Source organism: Euphorbia lathyris, chromosome 4, assembly GCF_963576675.1.
Source record: "Euphorbia lathyris chromosome 4, ddEupLath1.1, whole genome shotgun sequence".
Lineage (NCBI taxonomy): Eukaryota > Viridiplantae > Streptophyta > Magnoliopsida > Malpighiales > Euphorbiaceae > Euphorbia > Euphorbia lathyris.
This window is the reverse complement of record NC_088913.1, coordinates 13,135,004-13,147,613: the sequence shown is the minus strand read 5'-3', so window position 1 is coordinate 13,147,613 and position 12,610 is coordinate 13,135,004. Positions and strand designations below refer to the sequence as shown.

Below are 12,610 nucleotides of genomic sequence, written 5' to 3'. Positions count from 1 at the left end.
TTCTAGCACAATGATCCGCCCGTTCAACCTCTGGATCTTTCTCACCCATAGTGGGGCTTTCATTTAGGCGCTCTTTTCACGTTTTTCCTCGCATGACTTTTATTTAGGCGCTCTTTTCACCTTTTTCCTCGCATGGCTTTTTACTTTATCTGTATTTGCTCTAACTCCTTTTTTGCTAATGACATAGTCAAGGAATTTTTCTGAAGTGACTCTGAATATACACTTCTCTGGATTGAGCTTTATTTTTCATGCTAGTGTTTGGCACTGGTTGCGGTTGCATTATTAGCAATTCCCTTGTACCTGTGATTTAGCACTGAAAGAACTCCAGAAGTGGGGCATACCTTGTCCATTATTAAAAGATTGTGGTAAGGCATAAAAGCTATATTCACTTACCTTAGGGATCAGTGGCTTGATCCACGGAACATACTTCATAGCAAAAGACTGTTTGCATTGACCTTGTTGGCAAATATCATGTATAATGCAATGTCTCTTTATGGAATTTTTAGTTCATCTTGGAATCAACTTAATAATTCCTTCACGTTGGTCCCTGACTCTAGAATGAGCTTAGTCAAAGGATAAAACCGAGTAAATATTACATGTCAAACAAATTCATAATAGAATTTTATTCATGATTGTGTTAATAATACCACATATAACGGTCATAACCATAAAGATTACTACTGCACATAAATATCATAATGAATTCTTAATAAATAACCATAATGAAAATGGTTTAAGAACAATGTCCTTTTGTATTTCAATGCACATTAATATCCAAGATATCATATTTATTTTAAACATCATAAAAGTTATGACATTCTATATTGGGTAAGATATCTTACATAGTTGCTATTTACTTGCAATTAATATTGTGCATCCATACATTAATGGCATTCAGAGATCATTAAAGCCTCATTTGAATGAGGTGTAATTAAAGAAAAGTAAGTGATGCTTTAATAATATAGTTATATATAAAATTACTGTTATATCATTTCATTTGTACGAATAAAATAAAAGAGAAAGGGTAATTTTGGAAGAAAAATACATGTACCATGATTCTCCTCCAATTTGAAGCGTAAGGAAAATTACTCAAAATCCACTCTCACCTACCTTCACATACAATCCTCCAATCTTTAAGGAATTCTCATGTATATCCTAAGAATTTTGCATAAATTAATGTTCTGATCCGAAACCGACACTTGCACTATTTTGTAGTTAGCTCAGGACATGAAAGTTTTGTTTATCCAATTTGGTAATTCATCAGCCCATAATGGCCTTAATAGTTTGGGACAATTACAGGATAATTACAAATAGACTCAATATTTTCAAGTCTCTTGTGTTGGTAACAGAAATTCTAACAATGTCAAATAAACAGTTTTTATATGAATAGACACATCCTTATAAAAAAGGGAATGAAATAACTGTTTGACATAACAATATTCAAAAATATGAATTTCTGATATTAAAAGTACTATATAGGAGAAAAGCCATATATAGATGGTGAATTGTACAAGGAAAAACCAAATATGATTTTTTTGTAATTTCTTCTAATAGTTATATGCATGTTCATCCAAAAGACCGACCAGATCTAAATCATTTATAATTACATGAGCCCTTTTATGATATTTTAATATCAAATGACAAAATCACATTGAATGGATGAATTTTTTTTTTTGTAAATCCCAAGATTACGGGTCTTATACATGCGTTTGTACTAATTCAATGATAATATCATATTACACTTGTCATGCATAAAAATATGAGGGCATAGTAAGCATGCAAGATTTAATGAAAGATTTGTGTCTATGACTTCATCTTTCACAGTTTATTAGATTTATCATAATAACACGTAATGATATTCATAGCACTTTATAAGAGTGAAGGATCTCAATTTTCTTTAATTAAAAATGGAATAAGAAAGGGGAGGAAACTTATATTTTTCATCATAAAATTCCAGATTTAATGTAGAAAACTCTTTCCCACCAATATATGGAGAACTGTATCTTTGGATAGATTTGTTTTACTGATTGAGCCAAAGTTTGAGATTATGATTTCTATTCTGTTGACTCCATTGTTTTGTTCTTTGTGAAACTCTATACAATCAAGATTTTGTGATCTTCTGTTTGTTAGAGATCCACCTTCACCGCACCAATTGATAACTTGTGGAAAAATCCTTGATCGGAGCACTTCCCTGTGAGGCGCCGTTGGGATCGGCCGGGGACACTCCGATGCCAAAGTCAGTAATATTTCTGAGAATAAACTATAAGCACAAAAGTAGAGAATCAGTAAGTGTACCTTTGATCCTAGGAAGCTGGGGTATTTATATAGGTTTCTGTAACATTCGGCATTAATGGGGAAGCAGGTAGAGAGTCATGTCATTACTCATCTTTAATTGCTATTAATTCTCCATTAATCCCAGCATTTAGCATTGAAACCCTCAGAGTTGAGGTATTCGAACAGTCAAGTCTTTATTCCCCTTTAATGGCTATTAATTGCCATTTAATTGTATTTATTCCCATTAATGGATGGTAATAAAGGCGCATTTTGGTATTCTTAGATCCGTCAAGGCGTATGTACGCTCTCCTTGAGAGCTATGGCGGGTCTCCACTACTCGCTCTCATCGGGCGTATCTTGTTATGGCGTATCTCGCCATGGTCCACGTGGTGTGGCATAATGCTAGAAACTCCTTTATTTTCTTCATTATTTACATATTCACCTCTGCATTGATCCTGCAATAATTGTCATTAATTCCACATTAATCATGTACAAATATTTCTTTTAGAAGGAATAACGGTTTGCCATTATTTATATTAATTTTCCTTTATTCCTTATTCAAGAATAATTTGGGTTGTTATCACATACGTAAAATAAGATTAAATTTACATAAAGTTGTTATTTTTCGTTAAAATATTATTAAGTTTCCAAAATCGAGTTTCCCGTAAATTATTTGCCTTTTACTAAAATCATTTAGTGTTGCTTACTAAATTTATAAATAAATATAAATTAATTAATAAATCACATTATTTTTATTAATAATTTAACAAAAAATAATTACTTTACATAAAATTGTACAACTGTTACGAAATTTTTTAAAGGTTTTATGGATTTTACGTAAAGTAGTGTCAATTTATATAAAGTGGTTTGGTGGCTATAATTAGAATTTTTTTTATTAATAATTTAACAAAAAATAATTACCTTATATTTTGTACAAATATTACAAAAATTTGTAAAAGTTTTATGGATTTTACGTAAAGTGGTATCAATTTACGTAAAGTGATTTGGTGGATAGAATTAAAATTATTAATAAAAAAATAATTTAACAAAAATTTATTACTTTACATAAATTGTACAAAGTTACGGAAATTTGTAAAGGTTTTATAGATTTTCTATAAAGTAGTGTCAATTTAGGTAAAGTGGTTTGATGGATAGAATTAAAATTATTTTTTATTAATAATTTACCAAAAATAATTAATTTACGTAATATTGTACAAATATTACGGAAATTTTTAAAGGTTTTATAGATTTTCCGTAAAGTAGTGTCAAATTTCGTAAAGTGGTTTGGTGGATAGAATTAAAATTATTTTTTTTATTAATAATTTAATAAAAAATAAATAATTTACATAAAACATTACAAATATTACGGAAATTTGTAAAGGTTTTATAGATTTTTCGTAAAGTAGTGTCAATTTACGTAAAGTGGTTTGGTGGATAGAATTAAAATTATTTTTTATTAATAATTTACCAAAAATAACTAATTTACGTTAAATTGTACAAATATTACAGAAATTTATAAAGGTTTTATAGATTTTTCGTAAAGTAGTGACAATTTTCGTAAAGTGGTTTGGTGGATAGAATTAAAATTATTTTTTTATTAATAATTTAATAAAAAATAATTAATTTACGTAAACTTATATAAATGTTACGGAAATTTGTAAAGGTTTTATAGATTTTCCGTAAAGTAGTGTCAATTTCCGTAAAGTGGTTTGGTGGATAGAATTAAAATTAATTTTTATTAATAATTTAAGAAAAAATAATTAATTTACGTAAAATTATACAAATGTTACGAAAATTTGTAAAGGTTTTATAGATTTTCTGTAAAGTAGTGTCAATTTAGGTAAGATAGTTTAGTGGATAGAATTAAAATTATTTTTTATTAATAATTTACCGAAAATGATTAATTTACGTTAAATTGTACAAATATTACGGAAACTTGTAAATGTTTTATATATTTTCCGTAAAGTAGTGTCAATTTTCGTAAAGTGGTTTGGTGGATAGAATTAAAATTATTTTTTATTAATAATTTAATAAAAAAATAATTAATTTACGTAAAATTATACAAATGTTACGGAAATTTGTAAAGGTTTTATAGATTTTCTGTAATTGAGTGTCAATTTACGTAAAGTAGTTTGGTGGATAGAATTAAAATTATTTTTTATTAATAATTTACCAAAAATAATTAATTTATGTTAAATTGTACAAATATTACAGAAATTTGTAAAGGTTTTATAGATTTTCCGTAAAGTAGTGTCAATTTTCGTAAAGTGGTTTGGTGGATAGAATTAAAATTATTTTTTTATTAATAATTTAATAAAAAATAATTAATTTACGTAAAATTATACAAATGTTACGGAAATTTGTAAAGGTTTTATAGATTTTCTATAAAGTAGTGTCAATTTTGGTAAAGTGGTTTGGTGGATAGAATTAAAATTATTTTTTATTAATAATTTAATAAAAAATAATTAATTTACGTAAAATTATACAAATGTTACGAAAATTTGTAAAGGTTTTATAGATTTTTCGTAAAGTAGTGTTAATTTACGTAAAGTGGTTTAGTGGATAGAATTAAAATTATTTTTTATTAATAATTTACCAAAAATAATTAATTTACGTTAAATTATACAAATATTACGGAAACTTGTAAAGGTTTTATATATTTCCCGTAAAGTAGTGTCAATTTTCATAAAGTGGTTTGGTGGATAGAATTAAAATTTTTTTATTAATAATTTAATAAAAAATAATTAATTTACGTAAAATTATACAAATGTTACGGAAATTTGTAAAGATTTTATAGATTTTTCGTAAAGTAGTGTCAATTTACGTAAAGTGGTTTGGTGGATAGAATTAAAATTATTTTTTAATAATAATTTACCAAAAATAATTAATTTACGTTAAATTGTACAAATATTACAGAAATTTGTAAAGGTTTTACAGATTTTCCGTAAAGTAGTGTCAATTTTCGTAAAGTAGTTTGGTGGATAGAATTAAAATTATTTTTTTTATTAATAATTTAATAAAAAATAATTAAGTTACCTAAAATTATACAAATGTTACGGAAATTTGTAAATGTTTTATAGATTTTCCGTAAGTAGTGTCAATTTACGTAAAGTGCTTTGGTGGATAGAATTAAATTACTTTTTATTAATAATTTACCAAAAATAATTAATTTACGTTAAATTGTACAAATATTACAGAAATTTGTAAAGGTTTTATAGATTTTCCGTAAAGTAGTGTCAATTTTCGTAAAGTGGTTTGGTGGATAGAATTAAAATTATTTTTTTTATTAATAATTTAACAAAATATAATTAATTTACGTAAAATTATACAAATGTTACGAAAATTTGTAAAGGTTTTATAGATTTTCTGTAAAGTAGTGTCAATTTACGTAAAGTGGTTTGGTGGATAGAATTAAAATTATTTTTTATTAATAATTTACCGAAAAAATTAATTTACGTTAAATTGTACAAATATTACGGAAATTTGTAAATGTTTTATATATTTCCCGTAAAGTAGTGTCAATTTTCGTAAAGTGGTGTGGTGGATAGAATTAAAATTATTTTTTTATTAATAATTTAATAAAAAATAATTAATTTATATAAAATTATACAAATATTACGGAAATTTGTAAAGGTTTTATAGATTTTCCGTAAAATAGTGTAAATTTCCGTAAAGTGGTTTGGTGGATAGAATTAAAATTATTTTTTATTAATAATTTATCAAAAATAATTAATTTACGTTAAATTGTTCAAATATTACGGAAATTTGTAAAGGTTTTATAGATTTTTCGTAAAGTAGTGTCAATTTTCGTAAAGTGGTTTGGTGGATAGAATTAAAATTATTTTTTTATTTATAATTTAACAAAAAATAATTAATTTAAGTAAAATTATAGAAATGTTACGGAAACTTGTAAAGGTTTTATAGATTTTCCGTAAAATAGTGTCAATTTCCGTAAAGTGGTTTGGTGGATAGAATTATATTCTACCTTGTGTAACTTTAATTTTTCCTATTAATAGAATTTATTTTATTTTAAATTAATTTGACCCTTGTCGCAATACTATTCGTTATTGAAACAAAGTAATCCAACTTTGTTTTTAAAGGAAGTAACCATAGCGGACACCTTTCTTTTAGTAGTAGGAATGCTATTATATTTTAGTCAAAGAATGATTAGTAATAAATTTTTTTATAGCTTGTCCAAATCTAATCATCATTAATTATAAGATTCGTTAGATAAAAATTATTAATTATCGAGGTCTAAATTGATACATTTTTTAAACATTAAACTTGTATTGGTGCTATTTTGTACGTGGAACCTAAGTTGATACTTTCCCAAAAACCAGAGACCTGTTTTGGTACCTTATCCCTACATATAATGTTTTTAACTTGTTTATATTAATGTTTTTGTTATTTGTATCATTTACTCATTCTTTCTCTTTTCAACTTTTCTGAGTAGTTAAATTTTGATTATCTAACTATTGTAATATAATATTATTGTAATAAACACATGGAGAATCAATATAATTATCAAATTAAAACAAAATAAAAAGTTGATATTAAAAAAAATATATGTTCAAACTCATTTGAATAAGTCCTATTAATTTTCCACTATGAAAGGGTAAGAAATATCACTTTTATGGAGTTAAGAGGGTAAATAAGATAATAAATGGTGAATAATACCACTTTTATGGAGTTAAGGAGGTAAATATAACATTCAATGAGTTAGGGAGGGGTAAAATGACCAATTTGGACAAATTAAAGGAGTGAGAAATATCATTTTTATGGAGTTAAAGAAGTAAATAGGACATTCGATGAGTTAGAGGGGTAAAATGACCAATTTGGATAAATTAAGGGGTTGGAGGAGCATTAGGCCTATTTTAAATACAACCACTACTTTTGCATATATAGGAATCACATTGACCAACAATTTAGTGTTTATAAAAACCACAAGTGTACAATAGAGTTTTTATATTAAGTAACCGATGTTCCATATCACTTGGAGAACAGAAATTCAGCTTTGGACACTATGTTATGATCTTACTTAATAAATAAAATAGTGAAGGCTCTTATAATATGCGTGAATCATGTTACACATGACAAAATATGTATGAGAGAAGTAACATTGAGAATTGGGTGCTTCTAATAATTTTCCGTGTTCAAAATTTGTTTAAGCGGACAGATCATCTTTCTGTAATCAGATTCATTTAGTTTTAATGCAATCTCATCCGATCCATTTAATTTTTGTATAAGAATCGCAATTTCTTAAAAATATCTTTTGAAAAGGGAATGAAATCCTATTTGTCAAGAAATGTTTTATTTTTTTTCCGGCTTTAATTCGGAAGATAAACCCCATATTGGCTTTGTTTTGATTTTTTTTTTTATTAAATAAAGTTTGATCGATCTATTAATATGTTAGGTTAGTTTATCATTTATTTAGAGTATTTTTGGTATATCTCTTTGTACGGATGTCATCAAGTTTTTCTTCGTGGAAAGGTATCGAAGAATAATGATGCCTAAGGTTTTTACCTGCCGAGTCAGGAAATTTAGTTGTTAGAAGGGTAATATTGTAAATGGCTAAATGTATTGTAAATGGCTAAATGTCATGCCACTATATTTGTCATAACTTTATAAATACAATATTTTGTTGTTAGTTGAATATATAGAAATCATTTTCCTCCAAATTCTCTCAAAGCTTTATAGAGTTTATTAATGATTTTCATGGTATCAAAACATCACGGTACAAATTACTGAATTCGGTGATCCAGATCATTCATTCTCCAATGACGAAGATGAAGATGAATATCGAGGCATTACAGACGCAAGACAAAGATGATAAGAATTTGAGAGACGAGGCGCAAACAACAATCGTAATCATAACTAAAAATCACAATCACAATGGAGAAAGTTCATTCCGAGGTACAAATAACTCTCAAAACTTTGGAAATGGTGACAATCCTCATTTAATTCTTGTTAATACAATTTTGAATGGAATGAATTATATTCCTTGGTGTAGGTCTATGTTATTAGCTTTAAGTGCCTTCACAAAGTACAAGCAGGAATAATCTTGTCGCCTCTAAGATAAAACAGCCTACTCAATGAGAAATACGAGTTCGTATTGCACAATACGAACTTGGTCATAATACACTCAAATAATTGCTCAGTTTCGATTTCGATTTTCAGAAGCAGAAAGTATTTTTCAGTGTACTGAAAAAGAAAAATCACACATCTATATATATATAAGAAAAAAGAGCTAGTCTAGTGGATCAAAAGATGGGAGAGAAAACATGGAAGTGACCACACTACATCAACCCAATCCTGACGGAAGAACGACGACAGCACGCAGGCGCATGTGGTGGTCTAGCATCATGTAGGTCATCACTCTTTTATAAAAGTGCGGCACCCCTTGGGGCACACCTAAGTATTTGAGGACCTTCTTTATAAATAACACTATTTTACACTTCTTTAACTCTTCGAAGACAAAACGTTAAGACTTTTTTCACGAATTCAATTTGGACCAAGTGATCTAGCCGAACAAAATCAATATAACCAGGTTAAATATCTTTAATCATAAAATTATCTTTTATCTTAGCATTTAGTGCTATTAACATCAATCTTTTCCGAGAAATGTATAATTTTTACCATTTACAAGGATTAGATGTTTTTCTTCTGGTCAAATAGTTTTTATATGGGTTAAGGTGCAAAAATACCCCTAACGTTTTGGGTCAGGAGCAATTTTACCCCTAATGTCTAAAATGGTGCAATTTTACCCCTAACGTTGATAAATTGGATCAATTTCAGACACTATTATAAAATACAGTCATTTTTTTCTTTATTTTGCACCAATTGCATATCAATTTGTTCTAAAAAAAGATATAATGTTTTTTGTAATTTAATAATAAAATTGGAAATTAATATTTGTAAATTCGGTGAATTTTTTGATTTTTTTTTTGTCTAATTCGTACAAAAGACAGTATATTTTTAATATTTTTTTTTTATTTTTTTCACATCCCAACATATGTTTGTGATTTGTTACTGATAAAATAACGCACGTGTGAAGTGTAGATGACAAGATTCATGACCGAGAAGACAGTTTGATGAATTATTTCTCAAATTGACCCAGTTTATCAACATTAGGGGGTAAAATTACTCTTGGCTTCCAATATTAGGGGTAAAATTGCACCATTTTAGACGTTAGGGGTAAAATTACACCATTTTAGACGTCAGGGTTCGAACCGTCGACTATTTGTTCTAAGAAGCTTTGATATCATATTATCGAACCGGTTGAACTAAAAGTTTAAGCTGATAGTTAAGACCAAGGACAATTTTTATATTAATCTCTAACAAGAATGACCGTCATTACATTTTTCCTAACCAACAAATTTCATCGAAAAAAAATTCTCTACATATATTGAAAACAATACTTGCAGCCACCTTTCAGAATTTGGAGGCCAATTATTCTTACATCAATCATTTATTCATTTACATTTTATCTTTTAAAACTATTCTTCAGAAATTTTATGCACCAAATTTTCAAAATCCTGAGCAGCAACACCATCTGGACCAGCTGCCTTGAGTAAAACTTGTTTCAAGTTCTTAACATTTTCCCTAATTTTCTTTCCTTTTCCATCTTTAAAAATGGTCTCCAAGCACTTTATCATTCCTTCCTTTGTGATTTTCCTACCTTCAATTCTCACCCCAATCTCCCACACCTCCTCGATCATCTTCGCCGTCATGTGATTATCCGTCCAAACCGAACTACAAATCATCGGAACCCTACCCGCAACACTTTCCAGGACCGAATTGTATCCACAATGCGTCACATACACACCGATCGAAGGATGTTTCAGTACCTGACTCTGAGGCGCCCACGGAACGACCTTTCCTTTCGCCCTGTCGAGGAATCCTGAAGGCAGACGATTCTTCAATTCGTCTTTTAATGTCCAAAGAAACGGAACATCAAAAGCGTCAAGAGCTTCTGATAAAGCTGAGCATTGCTCAGGAGGCCATCCGATTGCTGTTCCTGTGCTTATATACACCACGGATTCGGCTTTCTGCCTGTCAAGCCAAGACAGGCATCCTGTGGTGTCGTCATTCGATGATAACGGAACCTCTGACAAGTTTCCGAGGAAGAACACATTCTGAAACTTCGACTTGACATGTTCAGTAAGGGTGTCAGGATTAAGTTCCTGAAAGGAATTCATGATAATATACGATGCTCGGTGTATGTTTCGTATCATAGACACGAATAGTGTGTTCGTCGGGGACACGCTTGCGGAAGGTGGCCTTTCGATGAATTCTCTGACGGGTAAGTCCAAATAGTTTATAGGAGACAACCCGGGAATTATTTCGAGGATCAAGTTTTCGGGCTGATCCGAAGTTTGATAAAGGTGTTGAATGTAATCTAGATTCAGGAAAGCAGGAAGGGCATAAGGGGCAGGTACCCATAATGCTATCCAACTAACTTTTCTCTCTTCAGCCATGCTGCTAATATGATAACAAAACATAGCATCTGTCAAGAAGCAAGTGATTTTCCGCCCGGTCTGAGTCTCCGTTGCATCGATACCGCGCTTGAAGTTCTCGGGCACGGCTTTCGCGAGGCTATGCATTTCCTGAAATTAGGCGTGTCAAAACGGGTTATAATGTTATAATTATATATGTGATCTATATATTTCATGTAAGCTTAATGCATAATTCTACACCTAAAATTAGCCTTTTTAGGTGTTATTTTTATGGAAAAAACTAAAAAAACCGACACGTGATAGCCAGGTGACGCATACATGGATGTCATGTATCGTTTCGTTCAGAGATCTGAGTTGATTCATGCTGATGAGTCACTTATATCATCATTCAGATGCTTTTTAATTATTGAAATGGTCCGAATGACCTAACCGAGACAAAACTCAAAGTTGACTGATTTTCCATTTTGAGATAACCATATAAATTCAGTAACCAATGGTTTTACCCGTGACACTCAACTCCAATTTAAAATCACTCAACTTTGAGTTTTATCTCAATTAGGTCACTACGCCGATTTCAGTGGTCAAAAGGCATTGAATTACGTCAACATGAGACAACTCAGATCTCTGACCGAAACGAAACGTGACAGCCACGTGTCAGTTATTTTCATGAAAAAAAACTAAATAACCAACACGTGATAGCCATGTGGCGCATAGTACGTAGATGTCATGTGTCACTTCGGTGAGAGATCTAAGTTGATTCATGCTGACGTGTTACCTATATTATCATTATGACGCTTTTTAATCACTAAAATGGTCAGAGTGATCTAACTGAGACAAAACTCAAAATTGAATGATTTTATTGATATAAATTGATGTTGAGTGACCATTTTGAGATTTATTTACTGACATGATAAATATGTTTTGGTGAAAAGTTGACTCAATAATGCCGTATCAACTTTAAACTTTACCAAATCAATAAATAAGTGTTTCACAGGTCTAAAACCGTCAAGTTTAGGTATGCAATGATACTCTAAATGCCCGTGTGTTTCCATTTTTCGGAACTGCTTTTGCGTTTCTATACCAAACAGGAGATAGAAAGTGTTTGGTAAAATTCCAAAACAGCTGCTTTTTGCAGAAAAAACAACTAATGTCTACTACCAATCAGCAACATCAAAAGCAAGCAGGAACAATTGAAACAAACAGACCCTAAGTATCAGGTCACAGTACCAAACCATATATAAAAACTGGCAGATCTCAGTGACGGATATTTCTGTCACTGATTCGTTCAGTATTAACGAATTTGTATAATTCTGTAAATAACAAAATTAACTACGGACTCTTCGAGATCTATATGACATAAATGATAAGAAAAGATAATTGTATCAAACGAATTGTCTCTTACGTCAGAAATTGACAACAACGCCTTACCTGAAATAGACCAGAACCTTCCGATCCCGAACCATCATCGAGGTTATAAAACAAGATGTTGGGAGGGATATGAAGATTTTTCTTGGATAAGAGAGATTTGTTGCATTTGGTAGTATTGAAGAAAGAAAAGTGAAGATTTGGAGTTGCAGAAGCTAAGTTGAGTACAAGATCAAACATAACTAATGGATGACTTGTGAATGGGAATGGGAAAACTGCAACATGTCCATCTTCTGAATTTCTTCTTAATTCCATTTTGAATTTGGAATTTAATTAAATTAAGATTAGAGAAAAATGTGTTTTAGCCTGAATATTTGCTTTACATTTTATAGATTCATTGGTTACTACTTGACATTATATATTAATTAAAAAAAGTCAAAGAATGATTAATGATTATTGTTTATTAATTTTTTTTTTTGTAGATATTCCTAATTAAATATATCTACACGATATTA

General features: G+C 29.5%; 1 protein-coding gene across 1 annotated transcript; it reads right to left on the bottom strand.

Moving 5' to 3' along the window:
• Nucleotides 1–9,712: 9,712 nt before the first annotated feature.
• Nucleotides 9,713–12,335, bottom strand: LOC136225554 (anthocyanidin 3-O-glucosyltransferase 7-like). Its single transcript, XM_066013611.1, has 2 exons — nucleotides 12,159–12,335; nucleotides 9,713–10,880 (listed from the first exon to the last, which is right to left on the bottom strand). The coding sequence occupies exons 1-2, from the start codon at nucleotides 12,333–12,335 to the stop codon at nucleotides 9,771–9,773; spliced, it is 1,287 nt and encodes a 428-aa protein (XP_065869683.1). The 3' UTR covers nucleotides 9,713–9,770.
• Between the last annotated feature and the right edge of the window lie 275 nt (nucleotides 12,336–12,610).

Bases quoted from the DNA above. Each gene is read 5' to 3' on its own strand.
- LOC136225554 (XM_066013611.1), bottom strand. From the start codon at position 12,335: ATGTTTGATCTTGTACTCAACTTAGCTTCTGCAACTCCAAATCTTCAC. The intron at 10,881-12,158 runs GTAAGGCGTTGT...GCCTAATTTCAG, and splicing joins AAGGTTCTGGTCTATTTCAG to GAAATGCATAGCCTCGCGAA.